The sequence below is a fragment of the Serinus canaria genome, chromosome 1, assembly GCF_022539315.1.
Source record: "Serinus canaria isolate serCan28SL12 chromosome 1, serCan2020, whole genome shotgun sequence".
NCBI lineage: Eukaryota > Metazoa > Chordata > Aves > Passeriformes > Fringillidae > Serinus > Serinus canaria.
Window position 1 is genome coordinate 110,117,311 of NC_066313.1, and position 26,546 is coordinate 110,143,856.

At 45.2% G+C, this 26,546-nt stretch overlaps 2 protein-coding genes across 8 annotated transcripts in view; both read left to right on the top strand.

Moving 5' to 3' along the window:
- Positions 1-14,542, top strand: part of C2CD2 (C2 calcium dependent domain containing 2) — a 39,542-nt gene extending 25,000 nt beyond the window's left edge. For both annotated transcript variants that reach the window (XM_030234828.2, XM_030234829.2), the window contains exons 11-14: positions 661-774; positions 2,970-3,097; positions 4,214-4,526; positions 9,102-14,542. In XM_030234828.2, the coding sequence (XP_030090688.2) occupies positions 661-774; positions 2,970-3,097; positions 4,214-4,526; positions 9,102-9,328 (782 nt within the window). In that variant the 3' untranslated portion in view covers positions 9,329-14,542. The remainder of the gene's footprint in view (positions 1-660; positions 775-2,969; positions 3,098-4,213; positions 4,527-9,101) is intronic.
- A 3,333-nt stretch (positions 14,543-17,875) lies between these two features.
- Positions 17,876-26,546, top strand: part of PRDM15 (PR/SET domain 15) — a 35,125-nt gene continuing 26,454 nt past the window's right edge. For 4 of the 6 annotated variants that reach the window (XM_030234460.2, XM_030234459.2, XM_030234461.2 and 1 more), the window contains exons 1-3: positions 17,896-17,969; positions 21,776-21,822; positions 24,984-25,077. In XM_030234460.2, the coding sequence (XP_030090320.1) occupies positions 21,786-21,822; positions 24,984-25,077 (131 nt within the window). In that variant the 5' untranslated portion in view covers positions 17,896-17,969; positions 21,776-21,785. Of the gene's footprint in view, positions 17,970-18,613; positions 18,662-21,775; positions 21,823-24,983; positions 25,078-26,546 lie in introns of those variants that run through there. The other 2 variants (XM_030234458.2, XM_050982421.1) reach the window with 2 other exon arrangements.

Genomic DNA, 26,546 nt, shown 5'->3' on the forward strand with positions numbered 1-26,546 from the left:
ATGGCAGGGAAGTGCCATTTCCAGGGGTCTCTGATGTGTTGGAGTGGGGTTGTTGTTTGTATTCTCCAGAATCAGGATTTTAATTTTCACAAAAACTTGTTTCTTACAAGAGGAACAGTTAATGATTCTTTTAATTCTGTAAATCTTCACCATGGTGTGATAATGTGGAAAAGCTGGATTTTGGTGGATGGTTTTTCATGTGACAAATATTTCAGAGGTTTGCTGATAACAAACCATCCTGTGCCTTCTAACCCTGATCTGTATTATCATCTCTGATGAAGCTTGGTGTTACCTGGTGACAAAATACTTTTCAGCATGTCCTCCAGGAGCAGATTTTCCTTGGTGTGAAGCATCACAAAGATCTCTGTTCTTTTAAGTTGTTAAAGCAAATCTTTTATTTGAGTGGGTGCTGTCTAATGTGTTACAGTAGAATATTTAAAAACATTGTTTCATGTTTTAAACATGTAACAATGTTTAAAAAAATTCTCACACTTCACTGGCCTTTTAGGGTCATGTTTACCACAAAACATGTGTTGAGAATTTCTATTAAACAATTTTCTCAAACACAATTTGAACAGGCATAATTGGTATAATAAATTATTATTAATGCAATAAAAAATTTCCTGACCAGTTCAAATAACCAAAAAACTTGGTCCTCAGATTCTCCTGTGAAAACTCCAGTTAAAGTAAAGGTGACTGAAAAGGATTTCATTGTTGAAGCCCTCCATTCTCATGGTGCTCCAGTCAGCAAAACTTTGTCATCTTCAGATACAGGTAATAAAAATGTTTGGGGCTGCTGAGGAGAGCATTTCTCAGTTCTGCACGTGGGATTGATGTGATCCTGTTAAAATGACAGCCAGCCCATGTGGCTGCTGCCTGTCAGCAGCACTGGGGTGTTTTTGTTACAAACCACTGTGGTTTGGGCTATGGCAGCTTTGCAGTAAATGTCTGGTTTTAATTGCAATTTAAATTACTAGTTTTGAATAAATAACAATGAGCTGTGGTTTGGAGAGGGGAGGAGGCTGCAGAAAAGCAAAAAGTAAGGCTTTTCTCTTACTGTGGAATGAAAAATGCCTCCTTTTATAAAGGCACAGGGGATGCTGCACTGAATTAAAACCCTGTGACATGCATCTCTGAGTCCCCTGTGTCTGAAGAGAAGGCAGAGGCTGGACTAATGTTAGACTCAGTTCTCTTCCTAGCCCTGCCACTGGGCTTTTTTGGGCTTGCTGTGCCCATCTGTCCACCTTCCTAAGTCACCTGGATACAGCTGAAATTCCTTCAGAGTGTCAGGTGACATTGACAATAATTATAAATTCACTTTGAATTCTATATAAACCTGATTTCCTCTCTGGAGAATTTACCTTTTCAAGATGTAACTCTGAATCTTGAGCACGTTTTTCAGTCCTGTGTGTGGTCACCACTGAACCTTTCAGTGGCTCTGTGGACAAGAGTAGTGACAGATGTGACCCAAGGTGGCTGCCAGTGGCACCTGCTGTGGAGTTCAGTTGGCTTTGTACAGGTCTGAGTGGGGAATGGACAACCTGGAGATGATCTGGGCTGCTCCTGGCACAGTCAGGAGCTTTCTCAGAGACAGAAATGTGTTGGCCAACAAATGTGGGGAAGGGCAAGAAGCAGTAACCATGAATAGCTGCAACAGCACTTGGATCTTTTCCCATCTCTAGGGTAAGAAATACTCTGACACCATGAAGCAGTGTGGTATACTACATCAATTTGGGAAATGTTAAGATAGTGCAAGACTTCTGAGTTGACTCTCTGAAGTGTTTAGGATATTAAAGACACAAAACACTGGAAAATTCACCTGGAGACAGCTTTTTTCATATTGTTATGGACAATGTTTTTATTGGGAGTACAGGGGGATTTCTGTGAAGTATTTATACAGAATTGCAGGAAGAGTTACTCATTCAAACAAAAGCCAAAAGAAAGAAATACAAAGGAGCTTTTGGTATGGCAGTAACTTAAAGTAAAAGTTATTACAAACATCATGGCAAAATAGCAGCAAGCATCCTGGAAAAGATGCTGTGTCTGTGCCATAGTTCTGAGTGATGGCAATAATAAAAATTAATGCAGGGGCTGGGGAGATGAAAAGTCAAGGTTTGAGATGAGTGTGCAGACATGCACACATATTTTTAATCCTAGGCCTCATCTTTTCTTACATTACTGTCACAGCAACAAAAGGCACTGCTCAATTTAGTTAACACCGGTGCTATTCCTTCCTCTATTCTTTTTGTTGTTGTTAAAACTCCTGCCAGAAAAGTCCACCTCAGGCAATTAAACATGGGGATATTTGTCTTGTTGACTTCCTTAGTCTTGTTTGTTCCTGAGCTTGATGAATTTGATTAATGTGTATTTGTGTCCTAGATGCCAGACAGGACCATGCTTAAAAATAAACTCGTGTTTCTCAGTAAAGAGCATTTTATACAGAAGATTTTATATTCCTGTGCAGTGGTTGGAGGGGAAAAGGAAGTGCACTTTACAGATTGGGAGGCAGCTACTTTGCCTTCCCCACACTATCACAGTGCTGTAGCAAAACTGGAAATGCTGATCAGGGAGATCTGGAAAAGGAACAGAATAACAAAAAAGCTACCTGAGGAAGTAGCATCATGTGCCAGCCTTGTACTATGTTAGAACTGTGGTTCTTCATGACTGGGATAATTCATGATGTCCCTACTGTCACCACAGGGCAGCAATGCATTGAAATAATGGGGTGCTTTGTCCCAGAACCTCCTTTGTTCTCCTCTGAGGGGTTTGTAAATGCCATTTTGGTACCTTTTCTCCAAAAATGAGTGACAGGAAGGAAAGAACAGCACCTACTCGCCGGGTGGTGAATTGGCAAGTTTATGGTGTTTATGCCATTTCTGTGAATCTTAAATCAAGGACAAACTCTGCCTCTCTCTGCTCTGTTTTTTTTTCCTGTTTCCTTCCCCTCTGAAATGCTCCTTTCTTTGCAGAGCTGCTGGTACTGAACGGCACCGACCCCGTGGCAGAGGCAGCCATTCGGCAGCTGAGCCAGTCTGCCAAGCAGAAGCTGAAGTCCCCTCGGAAGAAAAGCACCATTATCATATCAGGGGTGTCCAAGGTAGAGCAGAAAACAGCACTTAGAGTTCATGCTTAGCTCTGGAAAGCCTTTCCTGCATTGACTGCAGTGCTAACAGGGCTTCTGTGTCCCTGCAGGATCCAGTTTTGTGTGCCAGGTTATTTCTGTGACTGTTTCAAGTTCAGCCAAATCAGGGTGTTGGGTGCTGATTGTTAGATTGGACAGCCTGACTAAAATGCTGTGTCCTTGGATAGGGGTGGTGTTAGGGATTTGGGGAAATCAATTTAGGTGAGAAGAGAGGATACATATAAAATATGTATATAAAACAAGAATGTTTTGTTAGATGACAAAGCTAATTTCATATTAAAGGTAAGGGTGGAAACAGACATACCACCAGGGATGTTTTCACTCTGAATGCCAAGTCTAGCTTATGAATGTAAGGAAATACACACACACACACACACACACACACACACATATATATATATAAGGAAATAGCACTTTTAATTTTGAAAGATTAATACTATTCCACAGAGATTTTCAACAATCCAGTGCCAATCTGGAGCCAGATGTTATATTTAAGCTGCATAGTTTTGAGGCTTTTTTAAAGTACAATAATTTAGATACTCAGCCTCAAATTTTGTATTTTTTTATTCTGTGTTGCACTCATGTAGGGAAGATGCACTGAAAAAGTATGGAAGATTTTTATACTTTTTTTCAAAGCTGTTAAAACCCTCTGAAAAACCTCTGGTTCTCTGGTCTCTGTTCCAGAGGGAGAGCAGACAATGAGACAAGATTAAATGTTAATTTTCTTAGAAGTCCAAAAGATGTTAATTTTCTTACAAGGACCATAAGAAATGCTGACACTTCATTACAGGAGCACGTATGGGGGAGTCCTGTTATTTGTAGTGAGGCCAGAGATAGGTGGAGGGCATTTACTTAATTGATTTTTTCACTCATTTCACCTTTGCAATATGATTTAAACTGTGCTAAATGCTCCTCTCCTTTAGTAGAGCTAAGGAAGCTTCAGGTGGCTTATTGATGGTCCTGAGCAATACAAGTACAAATGTAAAGAGTTAAAATAACTCTTGCAGGGAGGTTTGTTTTTCTCCAGCAGGATGACTCGTGTCAGTGTTGTCTCTTATTTCCACTGGGCAGACCTCTTTATCTCAGGACAGTGAAGCTTCACTGATGATGGACTATGCTGCAGCCATGGACAGCTCCTGCAGGGAGGCAGATCCACCCACTGTGGAGGAAAATGTTGCAAAAATCACCTCTGACAAAAAGCAGTCATTGGATGCTTCAGAAAGAGTCCCTGGCACCGACCCACAGCAAAGCACCCACAAGACCTGGGGTTTGGAGAATGGCAGCCAGCAGTGGGACACCAGCACACTCTTAGACCAGACCTCTGAAGAAATATCTGGGAGCTCATTAAGTGTTTCAGAAACTGGGAGCATGAAAAAATCTAAAGGTACATGATCCTCACTTCCACTTCAGTGACTGCTTTCTCTGTGTAATTGGCTGCAGTAGTTCATCCTTTCTTATTGATTATTTTTGTCCTTCAGACTCTTTGTGATTGTGGTGTTGGTTGAAGCTGTTTGACTTGCAGCTCTCTGAGCCAGCTCAGGCTTTCTTACCCTCCCCTCCATGAGGAAACAGCTCACCCTTAGGAGCTGGCAGCTCATTACACCCAACTCAGTTATTTGGGAGAGATCACTAGTCACATTATCAATTCCTCAAGGAAAACTGTGTCCTTATAACCGAGGACTCACCCTTTATTGCCAGCCCCATTACCAAGGTGAAGATGGCAGGGATCCACTCTTGCTTTCCAATCTATTCCTCTTCCCCTTCACCTCTCTGAGCACAAGGCTGCCCTGTCCTCACCAAAGTGTGTGTTCAGGGAGGCACCACAGCTGAAGCAGAAGCTGCCTGTTGAACAGATTCCCCCTTTTCACTCATTTCATTAATGCATCACTTGCTAAAGAAAATGGAATGAAAGTTAACTTAAAAAGTAAATTAGGTATCAGATCATTTTGCTTAGGTAGTTACAAATCTGAATAGCTGCAGTTTGAAAATGTCTTGGGGTTCTTTGTGTTTCCTTGGTAAATCCAGTAACCTCTGAGCACTGGTTTGTGGTAAACACAGGGGCTATTAGGAAATCTTACAAAAGGGTCAGTGCAGTGGACTGTGCCCCAAACAGGCACACAGGTTGCACCTTAAAGTTGCAAAAAATACTGTGCTTTTCACTCATACCCTTCCCTCTCTGCTTTATTACTTTCTATCCTTTCCTCGCCCAGAGATCCTGGGAAATGGCTCACTACAAAACCTCCCTGTTTTACTGGATTTTTACCCCCCTCACCCAAGGGCAGACACTGGAGCTCTTTGTCAGGACCCTCCCTTGGAGCATGGAGCTCTCTGGCCTCCCCACAGCTGGACTGCTCCACATGAGAGATCAGGAGGGAACAGCAACAATCCCTGTCACACACATGCCCAGGCACTGGAAAGCCTTGGGTGTGTTTGGGGTGAGGGGAGTGGGTTAGTTGTCAAGGGATTTGGCTCATTTTGAAGCCTGGAAAAGTTTAGGAAGCTGTGTGAGAAACTGCAAAACCTCTGGACTCTTCTTCAACATGTTATTCTAAAGCAAGCAAGTGGAAATTTGTATGTGAGTTGCTGTCTAGTTTTGAGTTTCCCTGTGCAAAGAGATGAGGCTTCTAGTGATCCTTTTCACACAATTCAGTATAAGTCTGCTAAAAACTGCAGAATCTCTCTGAGAGAGTTGTATCATCTTGAAAAAATACTTGAATAAAACTGGCTCAAATCCCTTTCATTATACACAGATGTCTTTGTGGAAGTCTTGAATCTCTGCTTTGTCACAGCTGAGTAGCTCTTATGGAGTAAGATGGGAAAACATTTCAATCCCCCCTGCCTTCAGGGAGCTGTGAATAGTTCAAGGCTTCTGTTTGTCAAATGCTTTCCCTTAAAAAAAACAAACAACAAAAAACCCCACCACAAAAAAACCGCAAATGCAACAACAAAAAAACCCCAAACATGGCAAAAAAACCCAAACAAAACCCTTTCTGCTTTGAAAAGCCTTTTGTGTGTGTTAATGTCTTAAAGCTAGCACTTTTTTTTTACTCTTGCATATTTTTGTTTGTTTGTTTTTTTACCTTTCTGACTTCCTCTTTCTTACCCGTTCCCTTTTATAAACTTAAGATGACTGCTATGCCAGCCAGAATTAATTACCTACACAGTAAGTTATTTTTGTCTCTTTTTTTTATCCCTAAGAACGTGTAGCTTTACAATGAGACCCTCATTGTAAAAACTGAAGCAAAAATTAGTTTGACACCCATTTTCTTCTTCCCCTATCCATTCCTTTTCTCCTTCCAAAATTACCTTCCTGTGCTCAGGTGTCTTAGCAGACCAGTCTGCTGTGACAAATTATCTTTCTGGTGGTTGTGCTGTCCAGGAGGGTCACACAGAGAGGGCAGCAAGGAAACCTTGGAAGGATGCTCCACATCAATCAAAATCTGCTCATGCAAAACCATGTGTGACCCCATAACTGGATATACATACAAACAAAACTTATTTCAAAACCTGCTGCTTATAGATTTTTAGATTAAACTTTTATGGCTTAATTTACAGAGCTACCACAATCTCAGCAGGTATTTACAAAATCAGCAGCTTTTTACAAAACCACCTGTATGAAAACTCTTTTGGAAGTTGGGAAGGAATGGAAAGCCATCTCTGTTGGTATCCTTGTAGATGTGGAAGGAATTCTTCCTCCATTAGCACAAATGAGATTCAGAAGTGATCCCACCCCCTACAAGCATTTCAGAACACCCTACATCAGTGCAGTGAGTTCATACAGTGCTCTCTGCTCATCTCCTGGTGCTGGGGGCAGGGCTGGCACATGGATCCTGTTGAACTGGAGGAATAAGCATGCAAACAGCACATGAACAGCACATGAACCAGCATGGGCACTGCCAGGCTGCTGCCCTGCCCTGCCCTGCCCTGCCCTGCCCTGCCTCCTCCCAGGGCTGCATGTCTGCACAGCAGCCAGAGGCACTGCCAGGCAGCATGCTCCAAACTGGCTGCACACTGCTGGGCATGTGGCAAGCTTCCAGGCAGCAGAGGCTGAACTCCAGGGAGCTCTTGTGTCAGGGCTGCTGCTTGTGCTGAGCCTGTGCTGCTCTCAGGGAAGTGCTGCCCAAGGTTTTTCAGCTGCAGGGATTGTCCTAGGCCACCGGCACAACTTTTGGAGCATTCTTAGTTGGGTGCTATTTCCTGGTGTAGAAAATCAGTCTGAATGCCAGAATGGATGGGACTAAAAATCTGCTCAGGGATAAACCCTTGTGTCCTAGTGCTGCTGCCAGGGCTGCTGGGCAGAACAGCTGCCTGCTCAAACAGGAGCTGCACAGCAGTGAGGCCTCTGCGTCCCCCAGCCTCTGCACATCAGCAGCTGTCGCTGTCCTGGGGTGGAACACTGCTGCTTTTGTGCTGCTGCTGACAGCTTGAAGTGGTACTGCCTTGCCAGAGAGATCAATCAGAGCCTGATGGGAGAGCAGTCTAGATTCAAATCCACGAGTTCTGGTTGCTTTCAGCTAATTTCTGCTTCCCATCCCATTGTGCTCTGTGAGGAGAGTCTCAGCAGCTGCCAGAAAAAAACACGTTTGAATATCCTCCCAGGTGCTGAGTGCTGAGCCCTTAAAGCACACAGTCATAAACCCAAGTACACGTTTATGACTGCTTTGGTGTGCACAAAGCAGCATCTGGCTGCCATGAAGTACCTGTTCTGCAGCTGTCACTGTGTGCAAAGTGACACAGAGGCCTTGGCAGGTCCTCAGGGGACAAACATTTAATTCCAGCTGTGGCAGTGTCCTGTGAAAGAACTGCACTGTGTGTTGCTTTTTGTGTTCATTTGCAGTGGGAGGAAAAGGAGAATCAAGATCATGCCACAACAGGAATTAATAGCTGAACTGAGAAAGTGTCAGGAAACCTGATAGTGGTGCAGGGAGGGGGTGTGAAAGCTCTGCCAGGGAGGTGACTGTCCCCACTTCCAAGTCTGACTGGCAGAAACTCCTGTGCTGGCGCCTGTCACCTGGGTCCTCCTCTGTTCAAATGGGCTTTTGCCACCTGGGACAGCAGCCCTCCCAATTCCATACAAAACTGATGTTATTTTAACACAGAGCTGATGTCCCAGCCAGGCTGAGTGTTGCTGGTAGCCTGGAGAAGTGTCCCTGCCAGCTGCACACCAGGCACACATGGAGAGGGAGGGTGGAATTTGGCAGAATGGCTGCAAAAACAGCCCAAGCTTGCAAAGAGTGGAGCAGTGATAGCTGCTGTTGGCAGCATGAGTCCCTGGTGAGATGACAGCTGCAATTGCCTTGGCTGCATGCTGGGTTTGACGGGGGTCAGGGGAAGGAACATGACAAAATAAAGCAACTTAATTTACCACAGGAGGGATTTGGGCAGACTTCTGAACCTGTTGGAAGCAGATGTAATATTATTTTTAATCTGCTTGAAGTGCATTGCTATTCCTAACAGGGTTTTAGAATAGCAAATGCTTTGTGAGTGTTACTCTGGGTGGAGGTGCTGAATTTGTATAGAACACCTGCTGCCTGGCTTGTACAGAACCACTGCACATATGTTTACTGCCAGGTACTGTTGTCCTGCACCTCAAATTAAAATTTGCTTCACGTGGTGCCTCACAGGCTGATCTTCACCTCCTTTGATCTCTGAAACAACAAAGAGTAGCATTATTTCCTCTCTTTCATTCTTTTTATAAAATCCTTTCTACTCTGCTGGTTGGAAAGATTGGATGTGCCTGTGTGCCACGTGAGAGCCCAGGGTACAGCCCACACCAGTCGCTGTGCATGTGTGTATGAGCACTAGTGTGGCCTCCAGAGGAGCATTAGGAACTAAGTGTAAGGAAGGAGCCTTAAATCAGAGGATCAACTTTTCTCACTCGTGCTGCATTTAAAGCTGAGTTTCAAGAGGACAGCAGTGTGTTCTGTCTAAAGTGTCCTGCACCTTTTTCCCTGCACAGGTGGGATTTTGAAGAAAAGCGCGAAGCTGTTTTTCCGCCGGCAGCACCACCAGAAGGACCCGGGGATGAGCCAGTCCCACAACGACCTGGTGTTCCTGCAGCAGCCCCTGTCAGAGGAGAGCCGCAGGAAGGGGGGGACACTCTCCAGAATGCTGAGCAAGAAGCTCCTTTCCAGGAACAAGAGCAAGAGCAAACTGAACGGGGCCTCAGGAGAGCCGTACCTATGAACCCAAACCCTCTCCGATGGGATTCCTGCTCACCACTTGAGCACTTGTTTACAGAGCAGTACTAGAGAATACAAATATGGCTGATGACTTGCATAAAAGGATGTTCACTATTCACAGTGGGTTTTTTGGTTTATTTTTCCAAAATGTTTTTTCTCCCTGATAATGAAGTCGCTCCTCCAAATACGAGCAGTGCTGAATGTGTCCAGCTTTTGGAGGAGTGTGTGGTTTCTTCTGGAAGAGGAGGGAGGATGAGGAATGGTGCAGGTGGGGACCAAGAAGGCACCTGATGTCCTGGGGTGCACTGCGAAGAGCATTTCCAGCAGGTAATGCCCCTGTGCCCAGCCCTGGGGCACCTCTGGCTGCTGTGTCCAGCTCTGGCTCCTCAGCACAGCAGGGCCAGGAGCTCCTGGAGCTGAACAAGGGCCTGGAGCAGCTCCGTGCCCAGGGAAGGCTGAGGGAGCTGGGGCTGCTCAGCTGGAGAGGAGCCCCAGGGAGAGGGGCCTCAGCCCTGCCTGGCCCTGTGTCCCCCTATCTGTCCCTGTGTCTGTCCCTGTGTGCAGAGCTCAGAGCAGCCCAGGCTCTGCTCCAGGCCCAGCCATGGCCCCAGAGCCACGGGCAGGGGCTGAGCCCAGCAATTCCCCTGCCCAGGAGGAACAACTTCTGCCCTGGGCAGTGCCCAGCCCTGAGCAGGGACCAGAGGGGCTCTGGGGGCTCCTCCCTGGGGATATTCAGAACTGTTTGGACACAACCAGGGAGCAGGGAGGTGGCACCAGTGACCCACTGTAACTTCCAGCCTAACTGATCCTGTAGGGAGGACCCAAAGGTGATCGCCTGATTTACATCAATGGGGAGCTCTGAACTGAAACCTCACAGTCACCAGTTTATGTGACTGAACCTCTACAGAGAGAGAAGACACCTCTGTGCTCCCTCACTGCAACAGTAGCAACTGATTTTTCTAGTCTGAAAGGGGGAAAAAAAGAGGCCCAGGTGCAATTTGTGCTGTAATTTGGAAGGGTGAGTGTTCAGAAGCAGAAGGAAAACGCTGGCTCAGACACCCTACTGTAATAACTGTAGCCTGCTATAATCACTGCTTGCCTGTGGAGGTGGAGAGATGCCTTTGACATTAGCCATACATCAATCAATTATGCAAATATCAATACTAGCATATTGTTAATGTTCTGCTTAAAAAAATTACGCTTTAAAACACAGAACTTGGGTGGTTTTGTTTAAATCTACTTGAAGCTACACACAAACAAAGTATTTGTAAAATCTTACATGTAGCTTTTCTTCCCTGTGTGAAGCTGTACTGCTGATGCAAAAACTCATCTATGGGGCTCTAATTCCTTCTCCCATGTGCTTGTTAGACAAGTACATAAACCATCATATCAAATGCAAAGCTAGGAGCAGTAAATGGTCAGTAGAGCATAGTTAGCCCTAGAGTGCTTTTCATTGGAAAGCTTGTCTTACTTGCCAAACACTTACTGAGATCTTCAAATATACAGTTGTGAAGGAAGCTTTTGAAAAAATGAATTCCCTTAGTTCAGTTTCTAGATCTACCAGTGTTGTCATGTGCTGAGTGGTTGGTCAGATGAGTTTTTTTAACCTTTTTTCCTTGCTAAATATTGCAGCTGGATCCTTTAATCTAAAATGAAAAACTGATGGGAGCAAAGGCATAGTTCTCATTTTGGCTGTGAAGAAGAGTAAAATGTCAGTATTTCACAGGTACCATCTTTCATGCTTTACCTGTATTTTTCCATCATTACATTCCTGCTGAGGACAAAGGACCAAGCCTGTTCTCTTTAGCCAAGAAAAACATCCAATCATTCCAACTAAATTACTGACCTGAATGGTTGATAGACCTTGTGCCTGCTTTGCCAACACTGATTTTTCCCCTGGCCCCTTTCCTCCCTTTAAGCTCTCCAGCACTTTGGCAGATATTTGGGCTTTCAACTTAAAGCATTCATCAAAAATACAAAGTTACTGAAGAATAGAAACACATTTCAAATTTCTGATGGACTCAAGGTAAATCAATATCAAAGTAGAGGGGGTTTGGTTTATTTTTTACCAAGAAAATATTAGAACTGAAGAGTCAAAATATTTTAACTGCTTAAAAATACTGTTTATGTGTAACCTCCTAAGATCACTGTGGTAGTACAGTAGACGAGACTATCAAATAGTTGTACGTTTAAGCATGCTGCTTGTTATGAAAACACTTGAAGGCATTTTAATGTTCTGTTTTTTGAAAATTGGGTACAAATGGATCTTCTGGAGCTGTATTGTGCTTGGAAATCCCAGTTCAGTAATACAGGTTTTTCCAGCCTGAATGTGCCTGAACAGTTTGTTTATTTCTAATTTAATACAAAGTAGAAATTTTGTTTCTTCATTTGTTCTACAGTGTTTCATGGTGTGAGCATTAAAATCCCTGATGTTCCCTCAACAGGCACTTTTTCTCTTGATTTTACCAGGAACTCTCTGTGTTATGGAGCAGGGTGGGGGTTAAGTCCCTGCCATTGTTAAATGCTGAAAGACAAAACTACAACTGTTCCCTAACTTCAAGAAATCCGAATGACACTGAGCTCCATGGGTAGCACATCCATACCCTAAAAACAAAGAGCTGTGTAATTGGGAATGTAGAAGCAGCACATAACATTACTTGAAGTCTTCTTAAATTACTGAGCTGGGATTTTAATTTACAGAAGCTTTAGCATGTACTGTAGAACAGAGTGAAATAACAGTGAGTAACTTGCAGGATACAGCACTAAGATTTGCTTGTAATTTACCCCAGAGAATGGATACACATGAAAAAAGTGGTTCACCTTAAGGTTTTAATGATCACTTGAATGCTTGTCTCAGTGGTGGGAATGAAGGACATTCTTTACTGCAAACTGTGTGATGGTTTGGGCTCATGTGTGTTAAGAGAGAATGAATTCTCCAGATAAGGAGAGGAAGGCATTTGGTGTAAAAAGGGAATCTGGTTTTTTATTTGCCTTCACTCCTCAGGAAAATAAACATTGTTTGGTTTGATGTTGGATCTCTGTATCTGGTGGGTGTGTTCCTCACTTCTTCTTACTCCTCTGCAAATAATTTATGTCCTGCTGTAAAAACAAACTAAGGCACTAAACACTAGGGGACAATTGAGCTGTGACAACCCCAAAGACCCACAATAATGAATCCCATCCCCTCCTTAGGTTGTTATTTAAGATCAGGAGATCTGAGGATGTACATTTTTTCTGTACTTTGGTCAGTTTGAGCTGGATCCTCACAACCTGCAGGATCCACACTGCAGTTTTGCTAAGAAAGGCTGGAATTGTCAACTGGCACAAATAACACTGTGATGTGTCCTGTGCAGTTTTTGTTTTACAAAACAAAAACCTTCTGTGTTTTATAATTTGATCTATTTTCAAATGTCTAGTTATTAAAATTACAAAGAATTTTAATAACTACCCATTTGAACAGTAGATAAAATCTTTACATGATATTATTACATTGAACACTTGTTGTTTACTGCCTTGCAATTTAATGATGTCAGAACTGTAGATTAGAAACAACCTGTGAAATATTCATTCCTTTTGTCCCTTTTCTCACACTTCTGTGTTTCTGCATGTTCTGTACAGCCAAGAAAGCATGGGTATTTCTTTCATGAGGACTAAGACATGAAGGCTTGCTTCTCCTTTCTAAAGACTTTTTCTGCCCATACCTGCAACTTCTTTATTTGTGTTTGTTTTGCTTTATGGTGTTTAAATTTGCCTCGATGGAGACAAGCCCTGTCCTCACCAAGACTTGTCTTAGCTTTAGTGTGAATTTTGACTAAGAGTACAAGAATTAAATTACTCTTCGTAGATGAAAGCAATAAAACTACCTGATATCTCCAGTGGGAATATTAGCTAAGTAACTTTGATAAGTGATTGAAATCCCTTTCAAAGTCACTTTAAAGAGGAGAGGAAGACTTTATCCCTAGGTCATTGGTATTTTTATATCCCATTTGGCCCAGGAAGAAATTAGAGTAATTTCACTCCTAACAATATATGAAACTTGGGAATTCGAGGCAGAAGGAATGCCAGGGTGGAAAAATTTCATTTTGAAAACAAAATACCTTTGCCAAACTTCTTCAACTTAATGGACAGGTCATACACTGTGTAGGCATAAATACTGGGTTTTATTCTTAAGATTTCTGACATATTTTCTTTTTCACTGCTCTTTTTTTGGGAGACAGGTTGGGGCTCCAGGCCAGACCTTGTGCTGTCTTGCTCTTGAGAGGACTGGATTTATAGTGCTGCTTTTTTTGATGAAACTGGCTGGCAATTCCACCAGTTTTGGGGGTCAGTGGAATTTTACAGCATTTCCTGGTACTGCATCTCCTTGCTGGTTCTAGGTGTTTTTGCAAGTGATAACTTTCTGCTGTGTATTTCTTGCAGAGTTCTGCTGTTGTTGATGTGCAAAATGTCATAGGAAAAAACAAAGTTGAAAGCCTAAAATGCTACCAAATGTGGATGGGGAAGCAAAATAAGAATCTTGCTTTTGTTTTAACACCTATTTTAGGCCTGGGAGCTCTGAATCTTGCACAGAGCAAGATGAGAGCTGCCTGGATTTTTCAGTTGAGTTTATTGCAGGCTTTGATTTGGAGAGCTGAGGTTTGAGAGAAGTGCTTCTAGAATTAACTGTGCCATAGCTCCAGGCTAAGACATTCCTGTTGTGAGTGGGAACAGCTGACCTCATGCTCTGACCTCAACAGGACCTAAGTGGATTTATTCATGTGTTTAAAGTCAGCATATGCTTCTGCACATTGCTAAGCCTCAGCCTTGGTGACAAACAACTCCAGATTAATTATATAACAAGGGTGATTACTTTAAGTTAAGGGTGAATAATACCACTTCACTCAGGATATCCAAACTGCTACTATGCAAGGTGCTGGCATGGTGTGAAAATAGCTGGGAAGGATGATCTGAGGTCTTTCCAGTACTATAACTCTGTATTTCCCAATGATGTATTATGCTCTGTATTATTCCAAGTGGGGTAAAACATTTTTTTTCTAGCATCAGCTGTCATAGTCACTTCTTCTGTGGTGTGTTTTTCTTTCTGTGCATACATAAACTCAAGTTGGTGCAATTATAAAATCTATGATGTACAGATTTATTATATCACTACAAAAACCTAAGAGGATTTTTTTAAAGAAGTAACTCCTGCTGTACATACAATAAAAGCCAATTGTCTCTGTGTGGTGTGCTGTCCTACATACCCAGGTGTAACAGATGCTTTTCTACCCTCCTTCACTAGTTTGACCTGTTGCTTAACAGAGACCATTTGTTTGTTCAGGAGCAGAGTTCTTTCCTGATAACCCCAGCTTATCAGGCAGCCCCTTGGTGCTTGAGAAATCACCCGAAACACAGATTGGGTAGGGAATCTAATGGCAGAAGGAATTGTGGAGCTCATTCTGGTTACTCAGTATTTTTTTCTCTTGGTTATGTTGTAATATCCTAAATTAGGGGGCAGAGGAGGAGAGTTTTAGGGCCTGGAACCCATGGGGAAAACACCAGTCCTAGAATGAGCACAACCTGGGAATTAGGTTCCCTTGTGATGACTTTACTGAAAAGGTTATGTTATAAATCACTGCTGCCACAAAGCCCTGCCAGACTGAGGGGAAAAAACCCAACCCTAACATTAAAACTACCACAACAGAAAACCCAGCAAAACAAATAAAAGACATTCATGTGAAAATAGCCACAATAATGTTTCTATTTCCCTTCCAAAGCTGAGGGCTGTACCCTCTTTTACAAGGAAATGTTACATTCCCTTACTGGGAATTTCTGCCCACATGTTTATTTCATATTATTGAAGTGCTTAGCTCAAATTTCCTGATAATCTCCTATTAACAAATTACCTTCATCCTTTTCCTCCCTGCTCTTATCTGTGGTGAGTTTTTTTGCCTTGTGTGATGCCATTCCTGTACATTAGCAAAAGTGACAAGACCTCTCAGGAGGATGGCAGGAATGGATGTAGCTCCAAGTGTGGCACCATACTCTTCCCTCCAGTTCATCATTCTTAAACAATAAATATAAAGGATCTTCAGTTTTTCACCTCTCTACTCAGGTGAGCCTGGCATAAGATGCAATTTCACAGTCTGAGGTTAATGCTGAAAAAAATAATTTTGGAGCTGCAGGATCCAGACTCGCATGCATTGTAAATATTCAGAAAACTATCCTGAATTAATTTATATTTATTGTGACAAAATGAATGCACTGCAAGTAGGATAAACCTCTCTGGTGTGCTGGATGCTGGAGAAAATCAGGCAGAAGTCCGTGTGAGTATGCACTGAATATACAGGGAAAATAAGTAAAAGGAGACTATACAAAAACTACCAGTCAGCTTCAGTCCTTGAAAAAGCAAATAATTTGTACATGCAGTTAGATCCTTAAAAACACTCCCCTTACTACTCTTGTAGTAATTTAAAACTTCTGGTGAGTCATTTTCAAAGAAGAAATGGTTCCCCATCCTGAAATGAGCACTGTTTTGCCAAGTACAATATTTTGAAAATTCAAATGCTGCGTTGTTTCAGTTTCCCCAAGCACGTGACAGGACAGTCAGTATGGCTATGGGGTTCTGGGTACTTCAGGAAGAGCATTCTCAGCAGGTCAGGGCTGACCCTGCCCCTGTGCCCAGCCCTGGGGCACCTCTGGCTGCTGTGTCCAGCTCTGGCTCCTCAGCACAGCAGGGCCAGGAGCTCCTGGAGAGGGACGAGCAGAGGGTGACAAAATAAGGGACTGGAGCATCTCTGCTGTGAGGAAAGGCTGAGGGAGCTGGGGCTGTTCAGTCTAAAGAAGGGACACCTGAGAGGGACGTCTTTCATGTGTATACATAGCTAAAGGGGGGATGGCCAGGGTATGGATCCAGGCTCTGCCACAGGATGAGAGGAATGGGCAGAAACTGATGCACAGAAGCTCTACCAGTACATGAGACAGAAGTTCTCTGTGCAGTGACCAAGCTCTGAACAGACTGTCCAGAGTCTCCCTTGCTGGAGTTATTCCAGAATATCTGGACACAACCCTGTGCTGTGTGCTGTGGGCTATCCCTGCTGGAGCAGGGAGATGTAACTGTGGTCCCTTCCAGCCTGACCCATTCTTAGGACACTCTTTTGAAACTGTCCCTTGGGTTTGTGGGATGGGTAACAATTGCCATTTCCAGCTGTTAAAGATGTATCCAGATGTGAAAAGAGCACATTCCCAGGAGAAAACAGAACTGGTACCAGCTTCCCACCACTGTTTGACCTCCAGTGGTGTTCTTACAGTGAAGGCTGAGCACTCACACCATGGTGGCAGGGAGCACTGCATAAGGCTTAGAGGGGACTCTACTGCAGGCAACATTTCTCAGCAGAGTAAAACATTGAGGCATCTTGATTGAATACAAAAAGCCTTCGTGCTTCTTGCCCTGGCTGCTGTCTGGAGTGGTGGAATAACCTGAAGGTTTAAACCCCCCCTAAATGATTTACGCTGGCAGACACAGCAGGGCTGGGCGCTGACAGATCCTGGTAATGCCAGAATGGGAGATTTAGGAATCATAGAACCATTCAGGTTGGAAAAAACCCCCAAGGTGATCAAATACAAGCTTTGACTGATCCCCACCTTGTCCCCAGCTCAGAGCACTGAGTGCCACCTCCAGCCCTTCCTTAGACACCTCCAGGGATGGGGACTCCAAACCTCCTTGCCAATGTCTAATTATGCTTTATGTGAATAAATTCCTCCTAATTCCCAACCTGAACCTCCCTGGTTGCAACTTGAGACTATGTCCTGTCATCCTGGCATGCTGAACCTCAGTGAGGCTTGGAAAGGAGGCAAAGGCCCTCGTGTGCATGGCCAGGACTTGAGCCTGCTGGGAACCTGATGTGGCTTTTGTCCAGAGAAAGGCAACGGAGAAGGGGAAGGGTCTGGAGCAGAAGCTGCAGAAAAGGAGGCTCGGGGATGATGTTACTGCTCCCTACAGCTCCCTGGCAGGAGGGGCACTGGGCTCTGTTCCCAGGGAACAAGGGACAGGGAAATGGCCTAAGCTGTGCCAGGGCAGGGTCAGGTCGCACATCAGGAAGAATTTCTTCACTCATGTGATAAAACACTGGAAGGGGCAGCTCAGGGATGTGGTGCAGTCCCCACGCCGGGATGTGTTTAAGGAAACACTAGATGTGGCACTCGGTGCCGTGGTCCGATGGACAGGGTGGTGTTGGGTCATAGCTTGGACTGGATGGTCCTGGAGGTCTTTTCCAACCTAACCGATCCTGTGATTCTGCTTCTGCCAGCCCGCTCCCCGGCACTGCCCGTGAGGAGACGGGAAACCCGGCGAGAGCCACCCGGGCGCTCCGCTACCTTCAGTGCGGCTCCCCCGCCTCCAGCCCGGCCCGGGGAGCCGCCGCCAAGGCCTGCGGGGGCTCAGGGGTGGGACCCACCCGGGAGGGGACGCGGGTGGCGGCAAACCGGGCGCTGAGGCAGGGCCATGGCCGGGGACGCGGCCGGGGTCAGGGCCGGGGCCGGCCCCGCCGCACTACACTTCCCGCCCTGCTCCGCGCCCGCCCGCGCCGGCTTCCGCTGGCGCGTGGTTTCCGGAGCGGATCGGAACCCGGAGCGCGGATCCGATCCGGGTCTGGCCATTCCCGGGGCAGGTAACGCCGGCTCCCCGCGCTCCTCCCGCCGCACCCCGCGCCCTCCCCGCCACCCTCGCTCGGGACCCCCCGCGCCCGCCCCGCCGCCGGTCCTCCCGCCGCTCCCCGGGACGCGCGGCGGGGCCGGGGCGGGCGCGGCGGCCGCTCCGAATGCTCTCGGGGCGGCGGCGGTGGCTGCGGCCCCGCCGCCGCCTCCTCCTCCTCCGCCACCGCCGCCTCCTCCAGGCCGCCTGTTCTTTGTTACAGCGGCCGGGAGGGCGGTAGCGAAGGGGGCGAGGCGGGTCCGAGGCAAAACCCGGCGGAGCCGCTCCCGGATCCCGGGCCCCGACGGGCTCCGGGCGGCGGCGGCGGCGCGGTCCCTGAGGGGCGGGCGCGGAGCGGGCGCCGGGCGATCCCCGCGGGCTCGGCCGGGCAGGGCACGGAGCCGTCGCGGGCTCGGGGTGCGGGGCCGGCAGCGGGGAGCGCCTCGGCTTGGCCGCAGGGGGTTGGGGATGGAGGGGGGTGGGAGCTCCCAGGTGCGAGGGCGTGATCCAGAGGGAAGAGGCTGGGAGGAGGAGGAGGAGGAGGAGGGAGGTGCGGGGATGCAGCCCTGCCCCGGCGTGTGCCCTAGGAAAGGGTGCGGTGGGAGCCCGAGGAGACAAAAGGAGCAGAGCCGCGGTCTGCGGGGCTTCGCACTCGTGAAATTTTCTGCAGTACGCACCTTTTCTGCTCAGGGCTATTAAACTTTGCGTGTAGTTTATTCCCACGATCGCGGGAAGTGCTGGGAAGGGCAGGTGGCACAGACTCCGCCAGCTGCTGTGTTACTCCATGCCCCCCTGACTGGCCTAGAAATCGTCTCCCTCCTCAACAATAATTGATAGAATGGTCCTAATTTTTTAAGTAATACAAGGCCTCACTGTAGTTTCCCAGATGTTCTGCAATTCCTTTGAGCAGTAGCATGAACAAGTTCTACTACATCCTGAGGAAAACTGCGTTTTTAAGTGCATCCTTCCACATACATATGTGCAGCACCCATCTGCTTGTGCTCTCAAGTTATTCACTCTCACAGAAGCCCATTCTCAGACCGAAGAAAGGAGAATTTTAATTCTATCTTGTTGATTATTAAGTTCAAACACAGATTTTTCAGGCATTCCATTAATTTTTCTGACCTACTTTTTAGAAAGAAATCCACTAGCAAGATCAACTTAGCACTTGAGCCTGATTTCTTTCTTCAGCAGTTTATAAGGAGAAAGTGTGATTTTACATCATTTCTTAAATTTTTACTCAGATGGTTCCCTGACAGTGTCTTTGCACATATTGGGCTGCAAGCAGGTACCTGTGATGCTGCAGCTCTTCAGTGTCTTTATTTGGGTTCCCTCAAGTTCCCTTAAATTCCAAGGCTTGTATTGCAGCTGGAATTTTTGTGCATAGCTGTGTGGCTCTACTCTCAGGCATATAATCACTCATCTAATTATAAAAGCCAAAAAATGTGGTTTTCTGCTCTTTTACTGCCATCAGACTTAGGCTTTGTACCTGGTCTAGTTTTGTCTTTGTGTCTTTTCTCCTGATTATTGACTGCTCATGATTACTCTCTGTTTTATGTAAAAAATACCTGGAACTCCTAGAAGCTTTGATTATTCCTGCAAGACAAGAACAGAATTAGGAGCAGTGGGATGAGTGACTTCATGGAGTATTTTTCTGTTACAAATGTTTGAAAAGAAAAAAAAAATAGACCCTGTGGCCCTTAGCAACAGCAGATGAGGGCAAAAACAATCGTGCAGCCTGTGTTCAGTGCCACCATGTGAGTGGCACATCGTGACTCTGTTTACCAGCTGGAGCGGGTGGCATCGCGTCGTTGGTTTCAAAAACCCCTGGGAAATCCAGCTGAGATGAGGGAGGAGGAGCTGTAAAGCACATGGGTGAGAAGGGTGTAAATCAGAATTGTAAAGCAGGCAGCAGTGTTTGTTTGGGAGAGAGGAGTTGGGATGGATCAGGAGTGTTGTGAGTGCAGAACACCAGAAGTCCTTGCTGCAGAGAGGGAGCTGCGCTAATGCAGATCGCTGAGGCTGCCTGAGGCACCTGTGAGGGCCCTTCACGCTTCCTCCCCATCACCTTGAACAACGCTGATGATTTCTCCACCCCTTTGTTGCTATACTCATCTGAAGGCTCCTGTAATGTCACTTGTCCCCAGTCTGTTGGCAAGGCTGCGACACAGCGACATCTCAGAGGGTGAATGCCTTTGGTGGTGTGGCAGCGCTATGCTTCTGAACCATTGATCAAGGCCATTATTTCTTAATTCAGCCATATTTAGGATTAAAGTTTTGTCAGGACACAAACTATCTAAAACCAGCTGAGCATACTCCTTGAAATAGTGCAAAGCATCTGAAAAAAAGTGTTGGTTAAAAAGCAAAACAAACAATTTTTGACATCAGCTTACACCTCTTGTTTTTGCAGCATTGTGCTTGGACTCCCCTAAATACCTGTTCCATTGTTCACCTTGCTTTCATGATAAGAGCTTTTGGGGAAATTTCCCGAGTTGTTCTTCCTGCTCAGCATTGGGCTTTTGTATAAATGTTTGTTCTGTTATTTGAGCTTGGTCCCCAAAAGCTGCAGCCCAGAAAGGCCCAGTTTGTGCCACAGATGGGGAGTGTTTGCCCCTTAGAGCAGTGAGTGTTAGGGAGGGATCCTGCTGCTGACAGGTGGAGCTGGGGAGGGCAGTGCTTGAAGAGTCCTGATCCTAAATAGTGCCTGTTCCCCCACATTTCTGGCTTGGCTTTTGTTGCTGGAGTAGCAAATGCTTTATCTATTTTCAAACAGGGCTCTGCGAGTTTGGTGTGTCATGTTTCCTCTCCCTCTCAGAGATTCAGGCTCTTACTCCCTCCTGTCCTCTTGGCCAATACACTTGCTGTTTTGCAGCCTCACCTCTCTCAGACTTGGGTCATGATCTTTGTGTTGCTTTGCCTCTCTGCTGGAGCATTGGCAAAATTGCTTATTTGAGAAGGAGAGCTTTTTTTTGGGTAGAAAAGGGAAAAACTCTCTTCTAGGTGCTCATGTTGTGGTCTTAGCCATACATAATCAGACTTTTTCCCAACCATAATATAAGTGTTGAGGGGCAATAGTGTTCGTGCAAGTTTTCAATACAGACTGACAGTAATGAATTGAATATAGATTAACCTTATTTAACTGTAAAATCAAATTGGTTGGTTACCATTTCATAGAAGGCCAGTGACAGAGACAGGATTTTATTTCCCCAGGTTTTCTGGTGCTCAGTACCACAATATACCTTTGCCTCTGGAAGAGATCTGTGACTGTATCTACAGCTTTTAAGATTACTGTATTTATTAAATAAGTAATGTGCCTTTCAGTGATTTTTTTTTTAAACTAAATAAAATGTTGCAATGTTCAATAAAATGTTGCACTGGGCCTTGTTTATGCAGTGGTTGCTGCTGACCTGGATTATCCTCTGGCCCTGCGTATTCTGAGGCTCCACAGGAGCTTTTTAGCAGGGAGTGCAGGAGTGGCTGGAAGTTTGTCAGAGATGGGGAACAGCAGGAGACAGCATTTCCTCAGAGAGAAATGTCTGAGAACCCACAGACATTGAGGTTTCCTTGGTAGTGATGTCTGCAACACATGTAATGATACAGGAGTTTCTGGGGCTTTTTAAAAACTTGAATTTCTTTAATTTTCCATTGATACTCCTGCAGGGACATTAGTGTATTTGTGTGGGCTCTGGGTCAGTAAACATCATTACTTCACAAAGGAATGTTTATATGATACAGAAAGTAAAAGTCAATTCAGAACTAACTTTGTCTTTTGTATTTTGGCAGGTTTAAAATAATGGCTGAAGATGGCAGTGAGGAGATTATGTTTATTTGTAAGTATTAGGAAAAGGATCTATTTCTCACTGTGTGTGACTTGTCTACTCAGAATGCTTGAAATTAAGGACTAAACCAGACTTAAGATTTTATTTAGAAAAATTGCTCTTTGTAAAGGAGGCTCAAACAGCTAATGGGTGAATAGAGAGGGGGTTGAGTAATTTAAGCATAGACATTCTGCTGCTGTTGGCAAACACACAATGAAACCTCTGAATGTGAGTGAGCAGCACAGCTTTTTCATGGCTGAAGTGAGTGAGATTGAAGGTCTAACACTCGTGTAAGCCCTTTGTTTATACAACCAGCTCTAGCAGCCAGGGGTGTCTGGGGATATCTCTGACCTCTGGCCTGACTTGGGGATCTGCACCTCTACAGCAGGGGCAGGCAGACTCATAATTTCTTCAGAACAAACCCAGTTTGAGATGCACCAGCTGCCCTGGCAGGTTTTACTTGTGGAATTCACTGCCTGTGCTTCTTGCTGTGCCCTCTGTGTAACCCTGAGTGCCAGGCTGGGCTCTGTGGCTGGATTCTGGGATGCTGGTGGGTGAGGAAAGGCTGCAGCAGGGCTGTGCCCAGGCTGGGCAGTGTCCCATGCTTGCTGCAGCTGGGCTGGCAGGCTTGGGTCCCACATTAATCCTCTCCTTGTCAGCAGCCTGGGCATGCAGGACTTGGTGTCATGGTGGAAAAGAGTTAAGGGATGTAGGGCTCAGAGGGCCCAGATGTTGTGGATCCACTCAGGGTGGAGCAGAATGGAGCATATCCTTGGTTTTAGGATTCACATATTTTACCTCTAATGGTTCCACAGCTGCATTTATGGCAACTATCAGAAAGTTGAATTTTCTCCCTCCACCAGCTTCCTTCAAAATTAGTGTTGACTGTTTGCATTTTTACTGAGATGCAGATACCAATAGTGGTTACCTTATCTTCCCCTTCATAAAAAAATTGTGGTGGACAGCAAAAAGAATGGGGATGTGATGCCACTCCTAATTAGAAGGTGTCACACAAAATGATTTTCTCCCTTCCAGTGGGGGCTGTGGTCACTGGGCTTTTTCTTGTGCTCTCTGCAATTAGTTTTTCCCACGGAATATGGGGACTGTTTATGTTCTAAAAAAGTGAGTTGCTATAAATGGCACTGTGCACTTCCAGTGATAAACATCCTTGAATATGTATTTCATAGACATAGAGAATTTGGGAATTTCTCTTTTTATTAAGTGTTTTTATTAAGTCTTTTTATTAGTATAGTCTTCCTGGGGTATTTTTTTAATATTCCCATGCTTGTTTTTGTGTTTCTCCTGTGGCTGTAATCTCTTGAAAATGTCACATATGGTGGGTGTAACAGCTTTGGCTGCTGTAGGGCATCCCTTGAATATTGAGCTGTGTCATATTCCCCTGGCTTTGGTCATTCCTCTGCAGAGGAGTGAGAGAAATGTGTGGCTTATTCCTGCCTGTAGTTGTGGCCAGTGCTGTCTGCAGAGGCTTATCCTTGCAGAAGTGAGGACTGCCCTGATGCAGTCAGGAGATGAGGAACATGACAAAGTGCTTTTTTCTTTGGACAGCAAAGCCTGTTGGAGAAGCTGTTACTCAGGCTATTCCTTCCTGTCCCCTTGGTTATGACAACCCTTTATGGATGACAGTCCATTTCTTTTCAGCAGTCAGGTTTACACGTTGCTCTGTCATTTCTCTGCCCTCTCTGGTTTGGGTAATCTGCTTTTAGCCCAGATTATTTCAGTAATATTATTTCAGTAATATTTTTCAGTAATAATTTCAGCAGCCTGGGCTACAGGCACACCTGGAGCAGGGGAAGGGTGGAACAGTGAACAGGACAGCTGTAGCCTGAGCTTTGGTGCTGCTGCTCTGGGAGCAGTACTTGCCCATGGATCCTTTCCTCTGGTACAATAACTCTGTGGTGCTGTACAGCAAGCCGGGCTGGGAAATTCCTTCTGCTGAAAAATTATGTGGAGAGCTGGTTGTTTCATTCCTTGGCTCACCAGAAGGCAGCACAAACAGGAGGCACTGACCAGGCTTGGGGGCTGCAACAGCCAGAAATGCTGTTTGTCAAATGTATGTATTTTTTCACTACTAAGCTGGTTTTGTTGCCAGAAGAAATGTGAAGCAGTTTGAAATCCCTTGTTTTAGAAGTCCTTTTGTTCACTGGGGTGGGTAGAAGCTCTGTTGGGAGCACAGAGTAGCTTTGCCAGAGGGGATGTACCTTGGAATGACTTGGCTTTTGTCATGTCTTCCCAAAAAAAAATGTGTAATGACCCTTACATTACACATTTTCTGGGGTTTTCCTGACTTGCCCTTGTAAGCTTGGAGCTCAGATGCAAAAAGCACCACAGCAATATAACCCCTGTGTGATGATCTCTCCTGAAGCTGTGTCAGCAGCTGACCAGGCAGGGCAGTTTGACAGCTATTTTTTTCACAGTGAAGCAGTGTATAAGCATTTGGAATCCTGTTAAGTTAGCTTATTTTAGAAAGCCTCAAATTATCCTCGTCTGAAAATTGTTTCTTAGGAACCACTCAGTCCTGGGTAATTTACAGCCACTTAAACTGAAAGTTAATTTAGCTGAGCTGACAGTGAATTAGATGGCCTGAGTGTGTTGTGCAGCAGTTGTCTGGAAAGGCACCAGCAGGTACCTTTGAGGTCTCTGTCCTGCCCTGTGGGTGAGAAGTGTGTGTGGCCAGGCAGAGCTGGCCATGCTGGTGCCCTGCTGAGCCCTGTGCCACTTCTGCTGCTGGTTCTGGGTTTGTGCCTCCTGTCACTGGGAGCACCACACTACCCAAGCTGTTCAGAGCAGCCCAGCTCCTGGGGAAGGCAGTGATGTGGTTTTCTTCAGCTGCTATGTGTGGCAGCACTTTATCTGAAGAATAATGCCATCTTTAAACAGAATATTTACTGTGGGTGTAAGGCATTTATTTTCCTTTGTGAGAGAATTTAAACAATTGTCTTCTGATGGTACTGATCACAGTGTGTGTTATCTCACCTACACAGGTGCCAGCTATCCACTCAGTGTTCAATTATTTATGTTCTTTTAAGCAATATAAATTAGCATCTGCCTCTCTATGTGTGTATTTTACCTGGTGCTAGGTTTCTTTTGAAAGAGAGAGGGAACTGTCTTACGGAAGTGTTCTCCACCAACCTTTTCTGTCTGGTTCCTTGCAGGGTGTGAGGACTGTGGGCAGTACCACGATTCAGAGTGTCCTGAGCTGGGCCCAGTGGTGACAGTCAAAGACTCCTTTGTATTGAGCAGGGCAAGGTAAGAAATTTTTGTGTTCATGTTGACTAACTCAATGCCCGTGTTAGTTTTTTAAAGCATATTTGCTGTTCAGTGGATGTCACGCTGACAGCTGGAAACTGAAGTCCCAGAGGATGACAGAAATCTATGCAAAGCACATGGCCTTGATTAAATAGAAAAATTGATGCACACACTTAAGTGCTGCACTGAATAGAAGCCAAAAAAATAACTTGCTGCTCATCAGGACTCTGTTTCTTTGCTGAGGTTTCTGGCAAGAAATCAGGGTGGTACCAGATGGGGTGATGACTTCTGTCATGGTTGAGTACCTGCCCTTTTTATCCCCTTAGATACACCAGATTCATTTCAGAGAAGTGTGTGAGGATTTCTCATTCATGTGTATGAACTCTCTCATTCCTCCATTTAGAAGCGAAACAAGTTGTTCTCATTATTATGGGTCTTTGCAAATGATTAAGGGTAATAGTTCTGTCAGCAAATCTGTGACAGCGCAGCAGAAACACTCGTGTTTGCCAAAAGAAACAAATAGACTCAATCTAGTTGGGAGAAAACAACACTGAGTAGTGATTTTTACAGGGAAAGACAATCAGGCACTGTCAGCAAAATTCCTATTAAGATGCAGAATGTAAGGCTAAGGAAAAGAACCAACTATTGTGAAGTGTGGTACAGATCCAAAAAGGGAAGTGTTCAGATGGCTTTGTGTGTTATATAATGTGTGCAGGGCTTCCATATTTCTTCTTGGGATGTCACAGGCAGCAAACAGGCACGTGGGCAGCAAGTCTGGCACATCCTGGCTGTGTAGGCTGTGCTGTGTATTCCCAGCATCATTTTGTAACAAATACTGATGTGCTGGATCTGCCCCCTGGGTGCCAGGACCCTTTGGCCAGGGCAGGATGCTCTTGGTGTCCCACCAAGTACGGTGGCTGCAACTGTGCAGGACCTGCCCCTGCTTTTCTTGGCCTTCCCAGAAGAGGAATTTCCCTGCAGTTCCTGCCAGGCACTGCCTTCATGTGCCTGGAAACCTGCCCTGGATGATCCCCTGCAGCAGCTGTTAATGGTTAACAGCCCTGACACTACAGGTGCTTGGGGGTAATTTAAAAATACCCCTTGGAATAATAGAAGCTGGTGAGGAAGGTGCTTTTACTATATACAAAAAATGGGCAATCCAGTAAGTCTCTAGCCTGTATTACACACATGACAAACTATTATTTCCTACAATTTTTTCTATTTTTTAACTTGCACTTTAATGTCCAGATGTTCCAACTGGGAATGTTTGCAAATATGGTGCATGCACTGGTTTTCAATCTCCTTTTGACATGCAAATGCAAAGTTTTCCCTAGTGGAGGTGTGGACTGCTGGACCACAGACTTCAAAGCAGAATTTTAAATTGACTTTTTTATCGATAAATGTATTTATTTTCCTGGAGAGTTTTCAGCTGAAATCATGTAAGATAAGAAAAGGAAAGAAGAAATTTA